General features: G+C 39.5%; 1 protein-coding gene across 1 annotated transcript in view; it reads right to left on the bottom strand.

Moving 5' to 3' along the window:
- Window positions 1-1,237: 1,237 nt before the first annotated feature.
- The window catches only part of LOC145359205 (rho GTPase-activating protein 23-like), a 241,368-nt gene continuing 215,415 nt past the window's right edge, over window positions 1,238-27,190 (bottom strand). The window contains exons 24-25 of the mRNA XM_080213675.1: window positions 14,289-14,320; window positions 1,238-10,765 (exon numbers count right to left, since the gene is read on the bottom strand). Coding sequence (XP_080069801.1) covers window positions 9,053-10,765; window positions 14,289-14,320 — 1,745 coding nt within the window. The 3' untranslated portion in view covers window positions 1,238-9,052. The remainder of the gene's footprint in view (window positions 10,766-14,288; window positions 14,321-27,190) is intronic.

Consider the following 27,190-nt stretch of genomic DNA (forward strand, 5'->3'; position numbering starts at 1 on the left):
TGGGGGTTCCTGGAGCTCCAACGTCTTGAGGAAGGCGTCCCAACTCTGAAGGGGGCCTTCAGAGTGTACATCACTTTCCCACCTCCCTGCTCCTGCCAGCCCAAACATTAAGGCTGGGCAGGATAAGGTCCAAGTGGCCATTTAATGGCCTGAATAGTTGAATGGGCATGTTTCCCTCCCAAGGCCCTGCCCATCCAAGTGTGAAATTGCATCTACGTTTGGGTAGGTGGATTCCCAAGAAGGAATCCCATTCATTCAATTTTACACTCCCCACATCCCCTCAGATGCCACCTTGGGCGAAGCGTGGAGTTTTGACTGCAGATCAACAATGAGATCGTATTGAATGTTTGCTCAGGCCAACAGCACTTAGGTGGTCTCCCTCTGCTCCATTGTACTCTTCCGTCTAGAGGTTTGGCCAACCGGTTTTCAGCATTTTTCTACTTTTGTTTAAAGGATTCCCAAAGTAATTTTTGATTGATGGGACTGTAGTAGTGGGGCTTGAGGCCCAATCACATACTGACAATGCCAGCCTTGAACATCCTCCTCTAGTACATGAATTAACCTGTATGCTATAGCCTTTATGGTGAAAACACATGTAGAAATGTCACCTTGTAGCAATACAGCTGAGCAATGCGAAGATAACAAGGAACACTGCAACATTCTGCTGATTGAGGCATTTTAAACTGCAGCCTTGACTATTTACTCTCTTTTGATAACTAATAAAGCATGCAAGAAGTTTCTCATTTTCTTTGAAGAAAAAAGGATTATTCTGATTTATCACTGTGAACCCAGTGTTTTATTCTGAAGCATCTCCAAACCGCACTGTGAATTGAACCTTTCTTGTTTAAGAGGAAGAAAGCGCACAGCAGCTTGTTTGAATTGTGGGAAAGGGCTTGATTTTATCCCTGCCCGTTACAAAATCCAGTTGGTGGCCTGCTCACATGTCTGATATTTTACTGGGGGTGGAGAAAATGTCTGCCAGCCTTGGGTCTATTGAGGCCCTTGAGTGGTCAATTACAGCTCATCACCCTACCACCGTTCATATTTTACTTGTGTACAGGGGTGCTGGCGTGTAGAGGCTTACACCACGTTCAAAGTCTGGCAGCCTTGGCTGCACAAATTATTGTTGGACAAGGGGGAAGGAAGTCATTAAAGGCATTCCCTGTGTCATACTCATCACGTCCAATAGCACCAGTGGTTCTCTAGTGATAAAAACAGAAACCCACACTAGACTTACTGGAGGGGAAGTCAGTTTATTTCCATTTTTATAAAACAGGATGGTGCATTATTTAAAGCATCTCCTTTCGCATGTACATTTTCAGTTGTAAACCCAAGTTCATGCAGAATCTAACAATAAAACATTGTTCTTTTATGGCCAGTTGGCAAAGAGGAAAAAACAATTTATATATCTATGTTACATGGTTTTTGTCAGAGTTGACAACTTAAACATATTTACAAAATAAGCAGTTAACTTTACAGCAAGTTTGCATAATTCAATAAACTGTATATGGAGAAAAGTCACGTTGACAGCTTTGCTCAATGCTCCATTGGAATGCCTGATTCTTTTTAAAAATGGAAGCTCTGAAATGCTTGCCTGCGAAACCATCTCAATACTGCAGGTAAACAGCAACATAAAAGAAGTAACAATACAAGCTGGAAAAGTGTGGTTTAAAGCATCTCCCTTTAGACATTGCATCTTATTAATTTTCTTCTTCTTGGAGTGGAATAAAGTTTCTTTTGAGTGTAGCTTGAAGCTCCTTTAACCAAAGCATGAGCGATTGGTATTTTATTCCCTGCCTCAATGCTAGATTTCATACCCAACTCTTATCCCTTTCCTTTCTCTATCACCCCACAATCCTATTTTCTTCCGAGATTCAATCCAGATGCTCAGATTCTGGGTGGTTGAATTTGGTATTAGAGTTTGGACCATCTAAAGCCCAGTTCGGACAAAGCAGAACATTAGCCAGTTCCTGACAGAGGTGCACATGTGATGAGCAACATCACAATCAATCTGGCATACACAGCTCCGTCCTGATTTTTCCAGCGTAGTTCATGAACGACAAAATGTAATTTTACATATAACTACATTTAAAAAAGCCTACAGCTAGGCAACACTTGTATTTAAATTAAGAAAATCTTTAAAAGGTAACATAAGTTCCACGGAGTCTGGAATCTTGACTCTTGTTAAGAAATTACTTGCAAAAAATGAGGCACTTTCCAAGAACAGGTAAATAAAACAAAAAGAGTGAACTAACTACAATTACAGACTACAACTCAAATTTAAAACCATATTCAAACAACTCTGCCTGTTTAAGGTGCATTTGCACATAACATGGTAATGTTCAATTTCAGACACTTAAGAAAATATTTTCACAAGTCATCTAAATTATCCTTGAGGTTTTTTTTAGATGATGTCATAAGTGTGAAATATTCGTATTTTATTAAGATACTTTTTGGCAAACCTTAATAGTTTTGGAAGTGGAACTTGGTGTGTATAACTTTTTAAAAGACAGTTATGAAGCAAGGATTCAACACAATGTTTTTAAATCTGGCACCATTGGTTAGAGATGTTGTGGTCTTCATTTTAAAGCCACATTTTTACAGGAATGGATCATAGTTTGAATTGCATGGACTTAAAACTTAAGGGAAATACAGCTATTATCCTAAACTTCAAGGAATTTCTGTACACAGTACCCATAAAATGTTCAATGTCAACATGGACAATTTGCCAACTTAACACACAATCTTTGCAAAAGCATCATACTACACATGACAGCAATTTCAGACTGCAATGAACTCCATGCTATTTCAAACATTTAAAATCACAGGTTTATTTCATTATTAGGGGAGAGGAAATAAGGGAGGAACCATAATATTTAGGCTGGTCTACACAGTAAAGTTGACTTTGTTTTGACAAAATGACAGGTTTATCTGGGTTCAAAGAAATCAGTATTTCAATGGTACTAATCAAAATTATGGGAATTCACTAAAAAGCAAAATATGGGATCTCCATGTCTTTTATAAAAAATACCCATTATTGTACTTCCAAAAGCATGATTTCTCTATCAACTCATCCTTTATTTCATAATCTTTAATGCCAAGCACCTGAGTTATTAGGTTATGACTTTTCCTAGCCCTTATCCAATATCTATTGGTAATTTAATGGCTTTTAATGCAGAAACATGGCATTAAAGTGAGTTCACTTCTGGCTCTAGTTAAAACTTTAAAAAAAAATGCATTTGTAAGCATTGTTACTGAGTTTTTAAATTCGACCTGAGCAAGCTGTGCAGCAAAAGAATCGAAACTTTAAAAATCAAGTAACAGTAAAAATAAACAAATGTGCACAGAAAGCACTAATGTAAACAATGCAAACAGAAATATATTATATATATATATTTTATGTACACACACACACTGAGGTTAAATGAACAATCTTCAATACAACACCATATAAAATCATATAGCCTCAACTATATCAAGCCAAAAGCATCAGGAGCCAGTTTACATGATTGTTTTGTGACCTCTCCCCAACTAATTGCAAGTTTAGCAGTGTCTGCAATGTCGTCATTATGAATTTCTGATATATCAGATCATTCATTATTAAATGGTAGAGCCAGCTCGAGGGCCCAAGATGACCTACTCCTGCTCCTATCTCATGTTCTTATGAATTTGGTCTCACTGCATTATGTGACAGGGCAAAACAATCCAGTTATAAATGACCTTACAAAGTGAAAGACTGGAATTTTCCAACTGTAAGTCAGGGGAAATCAGAAATCTAAAATTGATGCAGGGCATGAACTGCTCTTCCCTTCCCGACAGAATTTAATATAAAAGCTTTCAAAATTTGAAGTGAGAAAGGACAGAATCGCTAGATTTAACAATAGTAAATAGGTAAAGTGGCCTATAAATAAAAGCAACTATAAGCTAATCTATTATTACATGTTCAATATGCCAGAGTGTTCTACGCTCACCTGATATCTCGGTACAATGTGCCATCATTATGGAGCGGACCAGTACTATTTTTCACAGTACCAAAAAATTAAATTCTCTTTTCTCCATCCTCAGATTGTAACAGTTGTCTATGTAATAACACATATCTGTGTATTAATTCAGGATGTGTTTGACTGAGAAGGACACAAGCCTATTTTATGGTATCACAGCTCGTGATTAATGTGCCAAGCAGTTGCTTTAACGGTAAATATACTTTTGAAATGTAAATCTTAATAATTGTCATGCTTTCTCTAGGCTCTCAGTTGCCAATCTGCAAGATTTTACAGTGATCTTAGATTGTTGATAAACACAAGACCATCTCACCCCCACCTCCTGGAAAAGCAAGTGAGTTATCACAGTTAAATCAATTTGTAAACAGACCGAGAGCATTACTTCAAATTGCAAAAATGGGATATGAAAGCATAGGTTCAAATTAGTGAAAAATAAATGAATTAGGACTTTGTCAGGAAGAAGTTGTTCTGTGAAAAATGACCAACACATGGTATTGAATCTGGGTAAGGGAACAGAACAGAAACTAACAGAAAGAACTCATGTATTGTACATTGCAAGTTTTTGGACAATGCCAAAATATTTTTTAAAAAATTGTCTTTAAGTTTAATAACTGGCAATTTGAACAAAATAGGTTTGCATGAATAGCAACATAAATGATCAGTTAGATCGCTTTTGATTGGTTGATGGAGAAAGGTTGGTCAGGAAGCTGGGAAAAATCCCTGCTCATCTGTGTATAGTGGTGTAGGATTTTTTATACATGATCAATCTCGCACTGATGTGTCAGCCTAGACTGTACATTCAGGTCAAGCAGAAAGGTTTTAATTCATAATTTTGAAGTGAGATTGATACAACTGAACTATTAAGATATAAATGGATGCTGCAAAGGGGTGGGGGAAGAGGCTGAGGATCTACAGACTGAAGATTTCATCCATTTCTACCTTGTGAATGAAATGAATGGTTAGCAAATGGTGAAATTTCCAGTTTTGGGGGTTTGGGGGGTAATGGTGGTGGGGTGATGGAGGATGAAAAAGGACATATTGCCCACACTATTTTCACCAAAGGATTGGCAGCCTGCCAATCAAGCAGTAAGTCTGAAAGTTTTGCAGTTGCTAGCTGCCGGGACCATGGATTTAAAACTCTGCCAGGAGTTTGGAATCAGTCTTTCTGAGTTAGTAGGAACATTATCTTTCTATTGTCACCATACTACATTAACATAGTTTATTTGAACTGTGTTGGAATAAACAATTTTAATTGTGCTCTGAAGTGTCATGTGGATTTGAAACATTAACTCTATTTTCTCGCTCCACAGATGCTGCTAGGTCTGCTGACTTTTTCCAGCATTTTCTGTTTTTCTTTAATTGTGCTATGCCCAGGCTGTCCAAACTATACCTGATCAGAAATAGGCACCTAACTCGCAAAACCTGAGCAATTATGTCATATTCTGTCAACTATATAGACTCATTATTTAACCTGCTTGAACATTGTTTACAAAAATCTGTTCTCATTAGTGGATAAATCTTAAATCAAAGCATCAAGATCTGCTTCTATTAGCAATTTGAGATAGCTGTAGATTATCTGCATGTAGCTAAAGCGCTTCCATAGTGTTCACCTGAAAATCTAATCAAGACAAAAAGCTTAACACCCACCCTCCTCATCTCCCGTAATATACATTATTTTATAGATATACGTATGTGTGTGTGTGGTGCTGTGATATGCAAAGATGATACTAGCATTAAGTGCCCAACACATCAAATTCACTAGCACAACTGAATATTACTTCTGATTGGTTGAGGGGCAGAAATGATCTGGCTGCTATCATTATTGAAGAATGTTTTACACTGAAAACTGAAATGGGAGAAACTCTGGGGAAATACATTTCAAAACTTGATCTTAAATATGGTTTTACAGCTCACATAACAATTCCTATTCCATTACTCACCATTCCCTTCCACCCACCTTGCTCCAGTCTCACTGACCATTCCATTCTCTTGAAAGCACAGACACTTTCGGGAGAATATCTTTCCCCATGGGCAACATATACTCTTTGTAGCCATTGTTCATGTGCAAGGCAAATGCTAAGGGGCATTCTTGCCCCTGGCTGAGATCAATCAGCTCAGCAAAAACCAGGATAAAGACCAGGATCAAACCCAGGGACTCCCTATAACTGTAGTTACTCACTGGATTAACCAACTCATCAATAGCAGGCGGGCTTTTTGATCTATTTGGTGTGATAATGACAGATTGCGTGTTGAATAGATATAAACTCTGTGAAACCACAATATTCCTTTAAAGGTTAAGTGCTACCCCTCTATATCTGTGATTAATTTGAAATTGAAGTTCAATTTTATATTGTGAGCTTGCTTGGTACTTCGAACAGCACAAAGACTAAAAATGTTAAAGCTACACTGCCTTCATGAAAAACTATTTGGCAAATGTTTTAAAATCTAGTTCCAACTACGTAACACCTGCAAAAATTGCATCAAAATTCATCAACACATCCTGGGACCATTCTGTTATCAGGGTAAAAAGGACACACTATTTATTCTGAGATTTTATCTCTCAAAAACAATTATCAAATATTTTAACATGGAGACAGTGTCCTCGAGTGTGACATTTTAATTAAATAATGTTATCTTGTTAGATTGGGAATCTAATCTTCAAGTTAATAAATAAATACAAAATATAAATAATTCAATGATTAGTGCATTAGTTGTAGTAAATTATAGGTGCTTATTTTAAGAGCACAGATTTATCCCTTTTACTTATTGATTTCTTTATAACTAAAATATAAATTAAATCTGTTGTTTAAAAGCAGAAGGCTAACCTAAAATGAGCAAAATTTATTCTTGGATAGATTGAAAAGCTTGATTAACTAACCGGTAAATGAGAGAATTGCTATTACTAACTTCTGGAGTAAACATTTTGTAGTAGTGTTAGCTACTTGATCTGTTCAAAGCCACTTAGACACAGCAGTCTCAGAGTCAAAGTTAAAGCAGGAATGTGGAAGATTTCAACTGTCTGGATATATCTGCCATATATCTTTGCTCTCAAGCATGAATTGGGAATTTCCTCCTAGCTGTTCCTGCTTCAACCTGTAATGCTGGCGGGAATACAGTGAAGCCCCATTTATGTGGATAAACCCACATAGGGTTTATATTACATTTCCAGTGATAGTACGGTGGTGGAATTGAAGCAGCTGCAAAAAAATTCCTGGCTTCGAAGTTCACTCCATTTAAGGTATCAGTAACCAATTATCTTTCACTGTCAGGCACTGAAATCACTTGCTGTTGACACAGTTACACAGGCTTGGTGCTAACTGATGGTTGCAACTAATTGCTGGTTAAATCATTTAATTAGGGATGTATTTTGAATTAACACAATTTTGTTCTTGAGACCCAAGATGATGGAGATTGAAGTCAGTAAAAGGATGGTATTATTATGACTGTTCCTTTTCATCTAAATTCTCTCAAAATTCTGAAAATTCAGTGATGTCAACAATAAAAATCCAACAAATGGTGTCACTGAACAGATTCATGCCGGGGTTTGTGAAAAACACCCTACTGTTCTTGTGCTGTCCACAGCACATATCCACGGAATAGTACAAAGTTAGGAGCTGGCCATCTGCACTACTTCTCAGTCAGAATGGTGTTCAGAATGAGCATAATACAAGAAAATGGGGAAAATTAAAACAATTATCAAATGCAAGTGCAGTGAAATGACACTTGAATTTGCTCCCCACTTAGCAAGTTTCAGTGACAGCTGCTAACAGTCAGAGCTAATTTTAGGCTCAAATAAAAAGAGAAGGAATTAAACAATACATTGGCAAAGATTTCATTACAATTCAGTGAAAGGAAACAGTTATGCTTGTCTATAATAGTTAGGTAATATTATTTTGTTCAATAGTTTTGTTTATGCCAGCTAAGGGTTTAACCATGTAAAGCAATTCATTTTCTTTTGTGTGAAACTGGGAGACGACATGTTCATTGAGCAAACTATTCATGACAAAACAGTTTTTCTATATAATAGAATATCATCTTAAAAGGAAGCTGTCCTGAATTCCAGCCAACCAAGTTAAACTAAGGAAGTACAGCACAGATTTTTAAAGTGAAAATCTTTTGCTAATGACAAGAGAGGCAAATTCAAAAAAGATTGCTTTCATGCAAACTGCATAAAGAGTAGCAAAACTTGAGTATCTAACAATTCTTGAATAAAATCACCGTAACTACATACAGCCAATTTACTATCATTTGCTTCATCCTACATCCTTTATTTCCAACTCCTTAACCCAAATACATATTAGGTGCATTAACATCTGAAAAAAAATACAGTTTAATTTTGGGTGGAGGTCCTGTACTAAAACAGTTCTTATACGGTCTCAAATCTACCTTTTTCAGAAGCTGAGATCCTTCTAACTGAAGCATATTCTGTTTTTAGGTTGTGTTTACTTTCTACTTAGCCACTTTACCTGGGACTGAATCCTGTAGCAAGAATTATATTAGGATCCTTAACTGATCCTTAACTGAGATTGTGGAAAAAGACCAGCAGGATCTTCAGAGAAACTGTGCAAGTAGCGGAAAAAGGCAAATTTTCATGGAGTTCTCCTAGCATCTGTGAGGTGACAGTGAGAAACTAACTGAAGCCCTGTAGAAATTCAGGGATCAAGTGTTCATAATGACAAACTATGTAAGATTTTTGGGGGGAGATAATTTTTCAATGATGACTTGTCATTTAGAAATAGTGCTACTACTTTTGTTTTTAAAAACATGAATTCTTCAGGGGAAATGAATAAGAATCAGAAAAATAAAAAACAGTAGTCTGCCAATATTCTATAAAATGGAGATAGTTTGAGTGAAGAGAAAAACAGTAGAAGGACTATAAATATTGTAAAATACTTTAACCTGGACCACGAGATTCTGTTGTTTAGCTGATTTCTGGAGAGGGATTTTTAAACTAAAAATGCAATTCAGAGTTTTCCAACCTGTTATTTGGGGAAAAGGCAAACCCATATGTTGTCATAGCTCCTGAAAGTTTTAGCCCCAACTAACTTTCATCAAAGGTACTCATGGAATCGAGAGGAGGGTACATGTTTCTGAGCCTTTAAGAGTGTTGGAGACTTGGCTGAATTTGAGTCACTGTCTCTAGCTTGTGTCGAGCTAGCTGATGGGGAAGACAGTGAAGTTGGTTGTTGACGCTCTGAGTTGCTATTGTTACTCAAACGCTCACTGTTAGATGCTGGCTGTTCAAGTTGTAAATTCCCACTCTGGTGAATGGAACAATCGTGTGATTCTAAATCAATTGATCTGCATAATTCCTTGGTTTTGTTATCTAAATCTAGTTGCATATTTCCTCCGGTATCTGAAGCATCCCTGAAATCAAATTTTTGCCCAAACTGACTCATTGTGGATGACTTGCCCACCTTGTGGCCACTGTCATTGCTTTCCAGTAGCTTCTCCTTGCATTCTTTAAAGTGAAATTCTGATAAATCATTCTGCACCACTACTGTATGTCTCCTCCTAATGTTCTTCTTTCTCCTGGTCTCTGGGGAGTTCTGCTTTCTCATCCCTACTCCAAACATATCATCTGCTGAGGTTTTCAGTCGTGGCTTCACGTGATCAGTCAGTGCTCGGATTGATGTTTGGGTTGCATTTTCTTTGTCAGGATCACTTTTGAGGATGTTGTATTTGCTGTTGGAATTGGGATCATTGAAATTATCAAACAGATTTATTGCCACTGGAGACTCTTTATCTTCATTGATTTTTGTGTTAAGTTCATGTTCAGCTTTCGGCTTGGTCAATTTCTTTCTAGCCAAAGTATCACACTGAATTAATCTATGAGAATTAAAAGATGGCCTACTGTTTAGCTTTTGTGTTGGAATCCCTTCTTTGTCGGAGCTTGTGTTGCTATCTGATTCACGGCGACAAAATCTGCCTCTGTCCTGCTGTGAATGCGAGGTCTTGCCAGGCAGAGTCCGTATGAGGTAACCACTTTCACTGTCTGTTTCAATGTGGCCTCCACATTCACTGATGAGCTCACTTCTTTCATCATCAGCTTCATCGCCCCTGCTTTCAGCAATTGATTGTACCTCAGAACTGAAGTTATGATCCAGAGTTGTCACTGTGGATGAAATAGTGGAATATCCTGAAACAACAGAGCTGGCATCGGTGGGAATTGTCTCTCTGTGCTCCATCTCAGGGGTCCGCCACATCTTCAGCTTGGGGTTTTTGGAAATCGCTTCACTATTACTGTGACGCTGAGGACTTGCAATGACTGTCTGGTCACCTGCACAGTTTATTCTTCTATCTGAATCCAACAATTTAAGGGAGGTTCCTTCTTTAAATGAGCACTCAATACCAGCTGAGGGTGGGCTGCATTGTGGACTAGATGAAGAGTTCAAAGTGACTTCATTAACACTCTCCCACTGGGATGTCTGAATATGGTTCTGCTCGCAATTTTCAGTCTCTCCTGATACCTTTTGAACTTCTTTATTAGCAATGGATTGGTGAATTTGTTCCACACCTCTGTTTCTGGTATTTGCCAACTGTCTCTCTTTCTGTCCTGTTGCATCGCTCTGTCTGTCCACTCCTATCTTGTCTAATGATCCCTCTTTGTTAATAGCCTTAATAGGTTCATGCTCTGAATCATCATCTGTGCTACTTTCAAGCATCTTTGCCTCTTTTTGCTTTTTCCTCTTACGGTTGGCCGCTGCAAAGATTGACATCACCAGCTCCCTGTTGTACAGGTCCTTCCTGGATCCCCACGATCCCTGTAATTGTGTAGAACAAAAATTAGTTCCCTGAATATGATTTTACTATCACGAAACAAAAGCATATTTGTAAAATAAGGATAAACAGAAAACTGAAAATGTTGACAGCCTGAAATGAAAGATGAAATGGCTCCACTGTCTACCTCTGTAAGTAGAGACTCTTCATTTAAACTCATGAATGTGAGTCTGTTCCACTGATGGATTTGTTCCCTAATGGTTAACCTGCCTTTCAGCTGCTGATTGATCAACTGCAAATTTTCAGATTTCCATCGTTCTTTCGTTCCTCTCTCAGACTAATAGTCTGTTTCCATTTCATTTGTATGAAATGCCGATGATGCATAAAACACACAGGATACGTAAAGGTCAAGATACTGCAGCTGTACAGAATCCCTACAGTGCAGGAGAAGGCCATTCGGCCCATTGAGTCTGCACTGACTCTTCGACAGAACATTTTACCCAAGCCCTATCCCCGTAACCCTACATATCTACTCCACTAGTTCCCCTAACCTACACATCTTGGGACACTAAGGGGCAATTTAGCATGGTTAATCCCCCTAATCCGCACATCTTTAGAGTGTGTGAGGAAACAGGGGCACTCAGAGGAAACCCACGCAGACACAGGGAGAATGTGCAAACTCCACACAGACAGTGACCCAAGATTGGAATCGAACTTGGACTGTGAACAGAGGCAGGGTCATAGAATCAAAGATACAAACAGGCTTATACAGCATGTTAATCTCGTCATTATATATAATTATATATATCTAGATACACACACAGAGCTACACATAACATGAATTTGTTTTAAAAACTCGTAATCCTGTTCTCTAAAGTAACTTTTGACAGCTTTCAGCTCACAAACAAGTCTTTAAAATGCTCTTTTTATAATCAATTTTAAGGTGAGAGGGACAGATACAAAAGGTTTCAGAGGGGCAACTTTTTCACTCACCTCTGAGTGTCTGGAACAAGCCGTCAGAGACAGTAGTAGAGTCAGGTACAATTTTGTTTTTTAAAAAGCATTTATATTGTTACATGGGTAAAATGGATATAGAGGGATATGGCCAAATGTGGGCAATTTGGACTAGCTAATGGTAAAAACTGGGCGGCATGGACAAGTTGGGCCTAAGGCCCTGTTTCCATACTGTAAACCTCTATGACTTTAATTATCCAGCAGTTTCAAATTTACATCTGTGTGAAGAAACACTTTAGAATTGGCCATTACATTGAAAACATTGTGGGAATTCTTTAGTAGATGTTTCCAGCATAGACAGCACTGAATTCACTATTTCTTCTAAGAATTGTACAAAAAATATTAAAAATTACTAGGAAGGAGCTGGCTCTGTGACAATGCAATTCATCTAGGATTTTAATAGGCTCGCTTTTTACGTGCAACCTTCCCAGATATTTCTGAAAGTCTGTCAGCATTTCCAGAGGTGTTCTCACTATTCCATTTTCATTCCTCCACTCTCAGCCCTTTTGCATTTCACATTTTACGCTGATTAATTGTTAACAATATGCTATGTAGCACTGTTACTTTCATGTGATGTGTATCACTTAAGGTAAGCATTGTTGTGCATTCCAAATTACCCTCGAGGAGGTGGAGGTGATATTGAACCCACTGCAGTCCATCTGGTGTAGGCACATCCACAGTGCTTTAGGAAGAGAGTTCTAAGATCCAATGAAGGAACAGTGATATAATTCCAAGTCAGGATGGTGCATGACTTGGAAAGGAATTTGCAGATGGTGGTGTTCCCATGCCTCTGTTGGCTTGTCCCACCTAGAGGTCGCAGGTTTTAATGGTGGGGGCTAAACAGCCTTGATGAATTGCTGCTGTGCATCTTATGCATAGTACACACTGCTGCCATTGTGCATTGCTGGTGGAGAGAATTAATGATTAAGATAATGGGTGTGGTGCCAATAAATGGGCTGCTTCTTGAATGTTTTCATGGACAGAAATGGCATTTCAGTTTCAGATTAGCGGGAAGTGATTGCAAAGCATTGATAGCTATTTGGTAGAATAAATAGTTCCGATGTAGTATTTATTTGTACCTTTAATATGCTGAAAGGCAAGTGCAGCACTAGCATTTCTGATGGAATGCTAATGAACATGTCCGCCTACCAATTGCGAGCAACACTAAAGCAGAGTCCAGTCTATTCAGTCAGAACCAAACAGTGAAAACCATAACTCAACAACTGAAACTGGGCCTTTTTCATGATCTATGGGAAGCATTAGTGCACCCCAAACCGATCCGCCTGCCAGAGGAATTGGAGCGGGTGAGGGGTGAATCATGGAAAGGTCCGTTGACCTCAGGGATCTTATGGTTTTGGGGTGAGCGAGGATGTAAAATCGTGCCCATAATTTACAAAGACTAAGATAATCTGGCATCTTGTTCAATGTGAAACAAATAATCAGTCAAATTAGTTGGAGATCATAAACTAAAATAAATTATGCTAAGACTAATAAAATTACATTAATCTAAAATTAGATTAAATACAAGATAAGAACATTAGGTATGTGTGGAGGCTATTCAGTCTCTTTGGTTTACTCCACTACTCAGTCAGATCATGGTTTACCTGCTCCTCAACTCCATTTTCTCACTCTTCCTCCACATCCCTTACCAAACAAACATCTTTCTTATCTTGGTCTTGAAAGTTCCAACTGTCCTAGCATCCTGCCTTTTAGCTGGGAATAGTGTTCCAAACTTCTATTACCTTAAGGTTTCTGTATGAAAATATCCAGCAGTTATTTTATACTATGGGTGAAGTTACTGAACGGCTAGACCAAGAGGAGCTGAACATCTTCCTTCATTTGTAATTATCTTCTACTTTTATAGCAACCAGGAATAGTACCTGTTTTAAAGTTCTCTATAGAATAAAAGGATCTTTAAAAGCTTCAGTGTATTTTAGATTGAGTACATGCTTATGTGGTCCCAGCAGATTACTAATATGTGATTCCTGGTGAGTTTCTGATGCCATGGCAGAGGATGTCAAAGCTATTCCTTGTCCTCCTGCCTAAACCAAATTATCGAGGGGCATTTCTTCAGCATAAAAAAATTGAAATAAAGAGCAACAACATTATCACCCACATAAAAACAAAACATTTGATTAACACCAGTTATTGGTTCCTTTTAAGTGTACTTATCATGATATATTTTAGTTGTTTTTTTAAATCAAGAAAGTCCTCTGAGGAAGCAAGATCTAACACCATCAAAACTAACAAGAGTCAGAGAGATAACTCAAGAAGTAGTGGTTAGGTGACACCAACCTAAGATCTTAAAAGTCTGTAGATTATAGAAGAAAGTGAAGGCATTAAGAAATTTTAGTGTTGAGCTTCTTGGAAGGATGTGTTAGCAGCAGTGAGATTTGTCTTCATTTCAATCTAGTTAGGATGCATGCAAAAGCCCCAATGTGTCAACTGGCATATTTGGAATTTACAGAGAAGAAAAGGAATGTTCTGGAGCAGTGGCTAGAGTTGTTGGCAAAATAGGTGAATGACAAAGTCTCCAAACATTTTAGTCCTTACCTTAGACTTTGCTGAATCACTAGTGGTTGAATCTGTAAGGTTAACAAAAACAAATGCGGACATTAGGGGCTGCTCAGCCTATTAGTTACTCACTGACCAACATGGTTAATGGTAAGGGTTAGAATCACAGGACAAAACATTGTTGCACCAACAGGCTACAAATAAAGCCGCACATTCTGCAATATGGAGATCACAGCATGACTTCAAAATTAAAAGTAACTTTTCACATTTTCAGTATTTATTGCTTTGACAGTACAATTGAGGATTTTCTCCTTAAGTTTGGAGAACAAGATGCAAGAAATTGACCACAAATCGTTTCTCACTTGATTATCGGAACCAAGAAAATTGAATTTGGGCCACAAAGGAAAATAAAAAATCAGATCCTCCACCTGTGTTTTAAGAAAGGGTTCCTGTAAGAAATTTGATTCCAGCCATTTTGCCACAACATCCAAGAGCTTTCTCTACAAAACATTTCAGTCAAAACAAGAAAATCTGAAAATGCAAACCTCTGGTTTTGCACAAGGAACTTGGTTCAACAAGAACTCATATTATTAACTCCAACACAAACATTCAGCCAAGCACATTAGGAATTAACCATTACAGAGTACCTCAAATCTGGCAACCTCAGGACACCAAATCAATGCTGAATTTGGGAGTTTGTTTTTTTAAAAAAAAACAGAATTCCTTAATTCAATGACTAGGGGACACAACATGGTCTTTCTTCTCTCTGGATGAGCAGAGGTCAAGATTTGCTAAGCCTTATGACTTGAAGTTGGGAAAAAAACGTCTGGTTTTCGGACAATACCAGTTTTCAGGTAGCTGAATTTGAGGTACTCTACCTGTATTAATTGTTAACATAGATATTCCTCATTTGGTGGCTCTGCCGTGGAAAATTTACTAGAATTTCCTATGTTGATGGTGAAATTCACGAGAGGCAGTGTATCATTTCCAGTTACAGGCAGCTTGTCACTACTTGGTTGAGATAAGATCCAGCTGATTGATTTCCTACTATCTATAATAGTTTTTGGCCAAAAGGTTTCTTTCCTTTTATGTCTTCTTATATTCACCAGCCCCTGGGTAATACAATTTTATACCAGTCTCTACTATTATTATGCAGATTGACAAGTGAAACTTGTGTGAGGTGCAATCTTGTTGGTCTCTCACCTTCCCCTTTCTGTCCTCTCTCTATGAGGGAATACCAACCTCCATTTGGCCCTGAAACCTCACTGCAAGGAACTAAATCAGGAGCTTGGCAATAAAGGACTAAATAAGCATCCCCCAACTTGGTCAGGAAATGAGTTAGAGCTTTAATTCAATCTATCCTGTTGTACAAGACTTTCTTATTTTTTCCTCAACTCAAGATTCTCAGATGTTGAAATGGGGACACTTATATTCAGAAGTGCACTTTTAGTTGGACACCATTGGTTTCCAATCCACCTGATATGCTAGAATAATTGCAGTGTATTCCTGAGACTGCAACATGCAGTATAATGATGCCATACAGAAGATATGCAAGTGAATAAATATTCATGCTCACTGAATCATTGTATTCAGGCAGCTAAATCTCATCTCACTGATTGCTGAGAAAAGGTTTATGCCTCTTTGCCCTGAGCTGGATTTCAATTGAAATGGAAAGACAAAGGGCAGTACCAAGTGCCGCTCACAACACTGTGCAAAGCCCAACAATTTGGTAATCCTTGTTTAAGATGAAATATTCAGAAGAATTGCTGGAAATCAGAATATTTTTCCCATTAATACACCTAGTAATGGTGTCGATTAGATGTGAACTACTCATTCAGAAAAATAAAACTGTAAGAATGCACTTATACATTTTAATTTAATTTTGTACTGGATAATGTAATACTTTCCATTTCATACAACCTGTTTTAGCATCAAGTAGTCCCAAGTTAGATTGTACAGTTAAATATTAGGTAAACATCCCTTTGCTGCACCCTACGCTAACTGAACATCAGCCCTGAAGAGAACATATGTGAGCCCACGCTCGCCGTCCATGTGAATGCTGGCGGGGGTTCAAGATCCAAAAGTCATAGATCTCGCCAGCAAACTGCGATTTTGGATCTTTGCAACCTCTTTTATATTGACATGTCAGTGCAATTTACAACAGGTTCACCTATATGTGAACCTGTTGTAAGTGTCTCCCTGGGGCCATAAAGGCAAGTATAGCCCCCGGAGGAGAGGGACATGGGCAGGTAATGGCCTGGCAATGTCCTCTGGCACCAAGTGGCACCACACCCATGCCAACCTGTGTCAAAGGTGGACTCCAGTGGAAGCCTCATGGAGGACGGGGGCGGAGGGCAGGGGTGGGATTCATTTGTATGTGGCTGGAAACAGATGGAGGAGCAGGGTATTCCGGCAATGGCCTTTTAGAGGAGGCTTGGGGAAGGGGCCGATGATCGTGGGAGGGATGGGGGGGTCTGATGATTGAGGGAGGATGGGGAAGAGAAGTGTTGACTCCAACCAGGTGTTGGGACCGGAGCCCATGAGACCTCCATGGTGGGCTGGGGGAGGGAGATTTAATACATGGTTTGAATGGGCAGCCGAGTTTTGCTGAGCGACTTCTATGGGTAAGTCAATTCTGAATCCAAGTGGCCTTGTCACCGTGGATCCCATGCATCTTAATCTCCTGGATGAGCCTGCTCAAAACATATTTCACATTGGAATTTTACAGCCAGGCTGAAGAAGAAAATTTAATTTCATCAGTCCAAGTTGGATTCAACTCACTTCCTGGAAGAAAATCAATGTCTGAACTAACAAACACGTAGTTCACCAGATTTTAATACAAACATAAATGTAAAATTCCTAGTTAAATTCATTATTTATTTATAGAACAACTTTACAGCATTGGTTGAAGATACTTACCTCAATATAGGTCTTCACCACTTCCCAATTAATTGTAAAACTAGGCTTGTACTCGTTAGAGTTTAGAAGAATGAGGGGAGATCTCATTGAGACGTATAAGATGATGAATGGGATGGATAGGATAGAGGTGGAAAGACTCTTCCCGCTCAAAAAAGACAGTAGGACTAGGGGGCACAGCCTCAAGATAAAGGGGGGGCGGTTCAGAACGGAGTTGAGGAGGAACTTCTTCACTCAAAGGGTGGTGAATCTCTGGAATTCTCTGCCCGTTGAAGTGGTGGAGGCTGCCTCGCTAAATATTTTTAAGAAGCGGGTTGATGGGTTTTTGATAAGAGAGGGGATTAAGGGTTATGGGGAGAGGGCGGGAAAGTGGAACTGAGCCACGACAGATCAGCCATGATCTTATTGAATGGCGGGGCAGGCTCGAAGGGCCAGATGGCCTACTCCTGCTCCTATTTCTTATGTTCTTATGTTCTTATGTAAAATCCAACCAAACAATTTCTTGGGAAAGAATGGTGCTTCAGTATAAACTGTATAAATGCAATTAACTATCTCTAGTCACTGCATAAAGTTGTAAGAAATTTTACAAGTCAGAAGCTTGTTACCAAATTGAATGGGTAGGGTGAGAATTTATTCACGAGAATATTTTTCAGAGCCACAGTATTTGGCTTGTTTGGCATTTTGAAAGGTACTGCTGAAGCATGTAATGTATTTTTGTAGTAAGCAATGAAGAAATGAGAAACCACTGAAAAAGCTGATGCAGAATTTTAATACATTCCACTGGTCCTACAGGACAATACACCAAAAGACCTGTTTTCCTTGAATACAAAATATTTTATACACCCTCCATTTTTAAGTGCATCATTTAACTTCTCAATGTGCAAGTTACATTTAGACTAATATTTTAAAAAATTATCTCCAATTATTTTTGTCACTCTTAGGTCTTTGATGGACTACCAGAAGAGAAACCACGGTATTTCAACTACTGACTTTTCAAGTTAGAAAACATATGTTCCTTTCTGCAAGGAGTCTTCCCTCAACAAACTAACCAAGATCAGGGAACTACCATGATCATTAAGATTTTACTTACCACAATAAAAGGATGAAAAAAGGTTTATTTTGTACAAAAGAATCCCTCAATTGGCAAGTTGCTTTTTTAAGCTGCTCACTTGTCAGTTAACCAAATATTGTTTCAAGATTAGGCAAGGTTAGGAAACTAAGCATTGAGTCACAGAAAGCAAAGCTGCTGTCAGAACCAGAAATGTTAATGTCTAGACTTCACACAGCAAGCAAAAAGGACAAAATGGACTGAAGTATGAAATGTGGAGAAATTATGAAATTATGGCAGAGTGCAAACTATATAGATTTAAAATAAACTTAAACTGAAATCCTACAGCCCATACCTCTTTAAAGTTGGTCCAAGTAATCAAGTACAATAGATTACACTTTCAACACCCGTCAAAAGCAGAGTGAAACATTCTACTCAATGATCTTTTCTTTAACTGCACGTTTGCTATCTTGGATAAGAACCAAGTTACAGGAAGCTTAGTGCTCAAACATAATACATGCAATTACTACATGTAAGGAAATGTTAAATTGGTGCATTAACAATAGTTAAGTACACAGTAGTGTACTTCATGAGAAAACAGCTGTTTTATACTATTTCAAAATGTAAGGAATGTACTTAAAGCTGAAAAAAACGGAATATCTGAACTTGATTTTAAATTTCACAGCTGGATGGATAACTGCAGACAGCAAATTGGCCACCTGTTATATACCCTGCCCATCACCTTCGAAGCAAGAGGAAAATTAGACGGGACGTATTGGGAGCAAATGATCCACTCCTGCCAGCTTTCCACCAGATGATGAGTTTACCCCTTTAAATCAAACAATATAGCAAAGTATGTGGCTAACAAGGCACTACCATGTAACAACCAGCTACTCAGATGTTGTCAACTCCTGCAGTGATTTTAGAGCTTTACAAGTCTGCAACACTTACAGCAAGATTTGCCAGTGCTAAATTACTGAGTAGGCTGTCCAATTATCAATGTCACAATTATATGTTCATTGGAACAGAGTAGCTATAGGTTTGTGAACATCGCACAACCAAAAATGTTGTACCTTAAGAATATTCTAAGAAGCGTGATTCACTGTGGAACAATTCTTCGACACTAACAGAACCTTGAACATGGAAGAAAAGGCTGCTGCACTTCTTCATAGAACTGAAACATCAGAAGTTAGGTGCAAAGTATTTTGCCCATCAGAAACTCTGATGGGGCTAATCCACGTTGTAGTGGTCAATCTGTCAAAAGCACCGTTGCAAAGTTGCCATTTCTCTTCATGTGGTTTAAGAGATCGGATGCCCCTTTCCACCTCACCATTAGATTGAGGATACCTTTGGGAGTTGGTAGGGTGTTGAAATCTGTAATTCCTGGCAAAATGCATGACATATTTATTAGTGAATTGCAGCCCACTGTTGGGCACCACCTGTCTTGGGATTTCATGGTTGAAAAGATTTCTTTCAATGACCAACTCTGTGTTCATTATGTGTAAACACTTCACTTTGATGAGGAAGAACTCGCCATGATCTATGAATAGACTGATTCCCAAATGTTCCCTGGTCTGGCAGAGAGTAATGAGCTGCCTCTGGACTGATTTGTGCAGCACGCACACCTAGCAGTTTAAAATCATCTCTTCAGTTACTCACAATATTCCCAGCCACAGCACTGCAGACTGGCTTCATGCTCTGCACTTGGTGTCACTAAGTGGCCTTGATGGATTTGTTATCGAATCTTTGGCTGGATTGAGACAGGAATGACCAACCACTTATCATACACAAACAGATGATCAATGACATTGAAATATTTCTGTTGTTTGAATTAAATTTTCATAACATTGCCATTTGGATGCTGAATGGTGCTGAACATTGTGCAATGAGTTCATGTTCCCACTTCTGACCTTAGGATGGAAGGAAGGTGATTGATGAAGCTGCTGAAGATGGCTGTCGCTCACTGATAGTTGTGTTGTTATGAACTGGGAATATGAATTGAGCTTGACCAGGTTGACATCATGTATTGCAGATGGTCAACTGTGGACCTGGGCAATGTGCCTGCATTGTTTGATACTTCCCTGGACTTACACTGTCTCATTTGGCAAGTGCATGAGCTGCAAATGGAATCTCTGAATTCTGGGGTGCATTCTAGCGAGTTCATTCTCACCTGATAGATTGCAAACCATTGGTCTCACAGTCTCAATTTTCAGCACAATATTATCAAAGAACTTTTTGAGCAAGAAAAGTTCTTTGCTTATATTGTTGTGCTGAAAATTCTTTAGTAAGAAGTCTCACAACACCAGGTTAAAGTCCAACAGGTCTATTTGGTAGCACATGCCACAAGCTTCCTACCAGGACCTCCTTTTCAGTAACTATATATCGCATTTCTTTGCCTTGACAATCCTCAGTTATGTGATATATCCAGACGCTCTTGATGCCCCTAATCCTGTTAACGAGGCATCTGCTCCGCTTACAGTTGAATACTGGCTGAGAGCAACATGCTTTTGATCTGACAAAATGTGCATGGTGCGCATCCCAACACCATACTTGGGCCTTTTTGAGAAGCTGTCACAGGAGCTCTGAGACCTGTGCCAGGCTGAACAGAAGTTTTGCTGACTGGTACACCACGCCCATGAATCTTTGGTGGTCTGGAATGAATAATATGTTTGGAAACTCACTAACTGTCTTCATTTTGAGTGGGTCTTTCCAATCTGACCGGAGGTCTCTGAGAACTTGCACTTATCGCTCAACATCAATACTGCTTCCTGCAAGCACTTCAAGATAACCATGAGTCTACTTTCATGTTCCTTGACAGTCATATTGCCGACAAAGGCATTATCCACATGCAGAGGACTTCATTCAGGCCTTGTTAGATGACTGACATTGTGCACTGAAATGTTTCAGCTGCCGAGGTAATGCCAAAGGGCAAATGAAAGAAACAGAATCTGCCAAGTGGGATGATAAAAATTTTCAGCAACTTATAGATTTCTCATCCAATGGAACTTACCAGGAGTTGCTGTTGGCATCTAGTTTTAAAATCACTGTGCTCTTGGAGTTTTGTCAAGCTATCCACCAAAGACATTAAGGAATTTTCCTTGCCACCACCACTGCCTTGCAGAGCTGTCAGATGTGAAAAGCCCAGTTCAGCTTCAGAACTGGGACCATCTATTGGGTAAATGACAGGGAAGATGACTCCTATCTTGGTCACCTCATCAAACTGCATCATCAGCGGCAGCAGTACTTTCTGTGGTGTAGACAAGCACATGGGTTTGACATTGTTTCTCAGCATTATGCTATTTGCAATCTTTAGTTGCCCCAGCTCAGTGAAACGTTTTGGAAAATCCTTTTCAAAATCAAATCTGATCCTTGCTGGTTAATCCAATCTTTCTTTTGGAGAGGTTGAGGTTGACACAGGCTTTCAAGCTCAGGGGAGAAAATTCTTGGATGTGGACACATACAAAATCTCCTGTATTTGCTCATTTCAAACTGGAGCATTGCTTGCAATGTCCCTTTGACCTGGAGCTTGACGCCTCTTAGTCCATTTAACTGTGTTGGGGGTGGCTTTAGACATTATTTCACTAGCCATGGTTCCTAATCCAACAGAACTATCATGCTGGCTACTGTGTTTAATTTGAAATCCATGAGGTGAGATTTGCAGATATGAGAGCATTCCAAAATATGAAGCTGGAATCTTTAATTTTTCCCAAGTATTGTTGGAATTCTTTTTGGGGGTGTGGCTCCTCTATTTTATGGACTCATTTGAGATCCTCTGCACGTTTCAAGGTTTTGGACTTGCACATCTTTCCTAAGTGTCCTAAACAGCTGAAGTGAGAGAACTGCATAGTGATTGCTGGACTCTGCTCGCACCTATGAAGTCTTTTGTCACCATAGTGTTATGATCTGTCACCGTCTTGTGTTTTGCTTTTATTGGTCTAGAGTCTCCTTGCCTTTTTGTTGTTTCAGCCCTGTAGATTGTTGGACTGTTGGGGCTGCATTGTACCATAGTCATGGACCAGTTTTGGTGGCATATGTTCAATTGTCTGATGATTTGGATGGGTTTTTACAAAGTCAGGTGTTCTTTAGATTTGAGTACATCCGAAAGAGTATCATCAGACACTCCCACTACTATTTAGTCTCTTACGAGCCCTCAGAAAATCTGTATAACTCATTTATGAAATAGTCTACCAGTTCTCCAGACTTTGGACTCTCTTGTCAAACTTTGCTCCAAAGGATGATTGCTTCTGAGATTAAAGTAGAGGTGAAAGAACATTATGATATTTTCCAAGTTATCAGAAGAGTCATTAATTTCTTCTCTGAATATATGTTGTCGGCTATTGGCCATACTGAATATGATGGTATACTTACCTGTTCAGCTTCTATTCTCTCATTCAAACCTGATGCTTAAAAATGTACTTCTACATAATGCCTAGTTTTGCATCTGGCTGGCTCTTCCAACTGCCTTAATTGGTCCAGAAGTGTTGATTTTCAATCCATGGCTGTTTTCATCACAGTTTTGTCTCTGCCAGTAGTTTTTTTGTACAGTGAGGTTATTCACACCACAAACCAACATCTCTCAACATTTTGTTAAGCATCACATTGTTCAGCTAACTGCCTTAACCGTGCCACGAAAGCAGAATGTCTTCCTTGGGTTTCTCATTGTAGCATTAAATTTATATCACTGCATTATCACCGATGGTTTTAAGTGAAAGTGCTCTCTGACCAGTTCAACCAGCTGCTTGAATATTTCAGTATCTGGCACCTCTAGAAAAGTTACACTTCAAATTAGATGATGGGCGGGATTTTACGGCCTCGCTCGTCCCGAAACTGTAAAATCTCACCTGTGGTCAACGGACCTTCCCATTGTCCACACCTCACCTGCTCCGAATTCCGACGAATAAGTCTGAGCCCTGTAGATTGTTAGAAGGATTGCCTTTTCCTTTTCCTCCCCCTCAATTTCAATGGCCTAAAACCTAATCGAAGATGCTCCACATATTGGATCCACTGCTCTGTTTCAGAGTCAATGGTTTCAACTTCCCAATTAAAGGCCTTTTGGCACTCAAGTTGTTGCAGTGCAATAACTCAAGAAGCCTGACTGAAAAGGAATGGTATTTAATTGTTAAACACAAAAAGAAAGCCACTACTCCATGGCGTACATGCACAAGTCCCAACCAGGACAACAGTTCTGCAGACCCGTCCCGATGTCTGCCTTATAAAAGGCTCAGGTGATGGGTTCCATAGGCAGGTCATTGCCTCTTACAAAGGGAACTCATATTCAAATGAGCCGCACAGGGAAATCAATCAGAGATTCCCCATGAACTGATGGGAGTAATCACACCCTTCTCCCTCTGGGATCCTATGGCAATAGGTCCATTTTTGTAGTTTAGCCCATGGCCTAGTTTCTGTTCTTTGCATGGTCTGGTTGGGGGCATACACTGAGTAGGCAAATGTGGAACATCACAGGGCCACTGTAGGGCACTTGACCTCGATGGCAATCTCTGACTGCGATTCCGTCTTCATTTCTGAGGCTGAGTCCCATAAATCGCTTTTGGACTTTCTGTGGGTGGAGTTTCCCCTCTGCAGGCAAGTGTATAAAGTATCAGTAATGGTGTGTCTGGTGCAGCAATTGCCCCTGTGAGGATTCCCTATGGGTGGATGATCAACATTTTTTTGTTGCTTTTCCCGAGTCTTCGTTCATGTATGACACTTGTCCTGTTCTTGAGAGGGAAACTCCTGGAATCCACAGGGAGCCATCTCAAAAATTCTGTACGTGGACGGTGTCTCCTGGTTTGAAGGTCCTGTCAGCTTATATCCATTGGGGCCTCTTTTTGGGCTTCTTGTTTTTCTTTGGTTTTGCCACCCATGTTTGGGAAAGTGAGGTTAAGCCTGGTCCAAAGGTGTTGGCTCATCAATAGCTCTGCCGGGGCTATTCCCATCATCATGTGCGGTGTTGTCCTATAAGAGGAAAGGAAACATGTAAGCTTAGTTTCTAATTTCCTTGTTGTTTGCTTTTTCATCATTTTTGAAACCTGGATTGCTCGTTCAGCCAGGCCATTTGAAGATGGGTAATCGGGTGTCGTGCGGGTGTGCCTCACTCCATTTCCGTTCACGTAGGCCTGTGAAGACTGCGTGTACTCGCACCCAGGGTCTCCCTTGCAATTCCCAGGGGTGCAACGATCCTGCTGGTGGGACCTTCTGGTTTTCCTGGCAGGTTTCACACCCTTGACCAGGTTTTCAATGTCCTTGTCTATACCAGACATCGCTTCTTGCAAGCATTTTCATTTTAGAAATCCCAAGATGGATGTTATGCAATTCACGAAGAATTGGTCTCTGGCCTGGATGTGAGACAACCACCCAGGCTCCCCACAAGATGACACCATCCTTAATGCTCAGCTCTTAATACCTGGAAGTATAAGGTTTTATGACTACAAATACAGCGTGGATGCGTTTGCTCCTCACTACATTGTGCAGAAACCTCCTGTCCAGTTCCGGAATCTCATTACATTCTCCTCCATCGTCCTTCCTTGGCAACAAATGGGAGACATGAGTGTTATCTGCTGGGAATTTGGTTCTGCGGCATGGGGGTTGCCCAAGGCTGAGGATGGTACCGTCTACGGCTCCCTGAGGCACTTGGCCATTTTCACAAGGGCCAGTTCTTTGGCTTTCTTAAGGTCCAGATTCAACTCAGTCAGTAGCTTCCTTTGGGTTACTATGTTATTGATTCCACACACTAAGTGGTCCCTTAACATTTCCAGAGGTACTGGCCCATACTCAGTGTTCTGCCAATTTCAGCCGTCTTATCAAGAATTCCATAACCAGTTCCCCAGTAAGTTTATTGGTTGTGTTAAGCTGCAATGTAAGTGACAGTTTGGGGTCTTAGTGGTTCGCTACCAAATTTATCAGTTCATTAAAGAATTTTGAATCTGGGGTTGCCAGGTAGGTTAAATCCTTCATGACGCTGAAAGGAGGATGTCTTTTTTGTTGGTTGTCCCCTTCCACCCTGTTTGCCCAGAAGAAATATTTTATTCATTCAGCGTACTGGGGCCAATCCTTTACACTTGCAACAACGGCTCCAATCTTCTGAACAGCAGCATTTTCAAATCTCCACATTACTGTTTTATTCCGTTAGTTGAAAGGCAAAATTAATCAAAATGTTCCTTGTTCCTCGTCGCCACTGTATTAACTCAGAAAGCTCAAATGGAAAGGAGTTGTATTTATTGCTAAACACAAAATAGAGCCACTATTCCATGGCATACATACGATAGTCCCAACTGGGACAACAGTTCTGATGACCCTTCTGCCTTATAAAGGGCTCAGGTGATGAGTTCCATTTGAGCAGGCCATTGTCTGTTACTAAGGGAACTCGTATTCAATGAGCATTTCTTAAAAAAGGTTGTGTTTCAAGGACTGTTCTCCCAACTTACAGCAGATGACAGAAAGAAGTTCCACCAAATGTAATGATAGTGAGGAATTGATGAGGCAGATAAATGAGCAGGAGGTTTATTTTGGAAAAAAAACTGTACACATTGGATAGTGGTAAGAAAGTCTGTAAACCCAACAAGTCCCAGACTCCAACTGTAGAACAATTGCCTCTCCGCTTTTGGCTTGTTGGATCATGTAGCCATCTCCCCTCCCCCATACACTTCTTCATTCTTAGAAATTTTGGGATCCTTCACCTGCTGCCACCATGTTGTAAGATTGTAAGTTATCCCGTGAGGGATTTAGAGGCTTGAATGGTTGAACAATAACTGTTTATTAATAACACGATTATATATGTATGTACTATTATATACAGGATATAATCCTGATTGGGTGCTATGTTCATGTCGACTTCTGCCACACTCACAACTACACACTACTACAGAAATGAGATTCTCTACAGCATAACGTTGGTGGCATGGTTTACCCAGTCCCATATGAACCCTTACAGTCCTGAACACACAAAGACTACATTTCTCATTGATCACACGCACCACCTTAACGTGATTCATGACATCAATTACAAGAATCTCATTAGCTAAAGCAGTGGTCCTGCAGCTAGTAGATCCAATCACATGTCAAGATGCTACAGAGCTACATAAGCCCTTCAGTGCGATTATTTGCATGTTCCCTAATCTTAGTGACACAACATGTGTTCTGTTTGTTCTGGTTTGTACCAAAGTCTGAGAAAGAGTATTTTTGGGCAACTCAATAATAAATAATCCTATAAATCTAATGGTATAGTTTACACTCTGCATGAGATGGTAACTGCAGTTATTGGTATAGGTAAGAGGGGAGGTGACACGTGTTCTGGAACACAATCTGGTACACCATCAGCAGCTTAAAAACTATAAAGAGCAATGACAAGATTGATCCAATCATCTGAGTTTGATAATAGCAATGGAAAATATTGTCAGGTACTGTTGTGGGCAATTGTGGAATTGCACGCAAGAAAAGCAAAAAGGTATCATGAAGGATATATGGTGCACTGAATTTTTTGGTGAGTGGTGATGGTGCAGGAGGAGGCTTTTAATTTTCTGCCGTCAATAATGAAATTCCCCAGTGATATAATTTATGAGTTGGTCATTATGGCCCAGGTTATATGGGCAATGGCATGTTTCAATTTTGTCACTGATTAAATGTGTATCATTTTTGGATGGTGTGAATTCCAGAACCTGGAGCATCGTGTCAGTTGCACGTGTGCATGAGCATAAAGCTAACTGTATAAAGTTAACTTGCAGTTTTACAGATTCAGGAAAAAAGCTTCCATTTCAGTCAAATTCTAATTAGGCCAATGTTTAGAATTTTAGGTAGATTACTTCAATGATTCGCACAAGTGTTATGGCATCTGTTACAATCTTACCTATTCAATTGAGAATGATGTTCGATGGGGCAAAAACATAGAAAACCAACCATTATCTAGCAAATTCTGGTGAAAAAAATAAAGGTGCAATTTTCTTTAAAGGCCCAACAGTTGATGCTCTTTATTAATTTGTTA

Source organism: Carcharhinus amblyrhynchos, chromosome 27, assembly GCF_965287045.1.
Source record: "Carcharhinus amblyrhynchos chromosome 27, sCarAmb.v2.hapA, whole genome shotgun sequence".
Classification (NCBI taxonomy): Eukaryota; Metazoa; Chordata; class Chondrichthyes; order Carcharhiniformes; family Carcharhinidae; genus Carcharhinus; species Carcharhinus amblyrhynchos.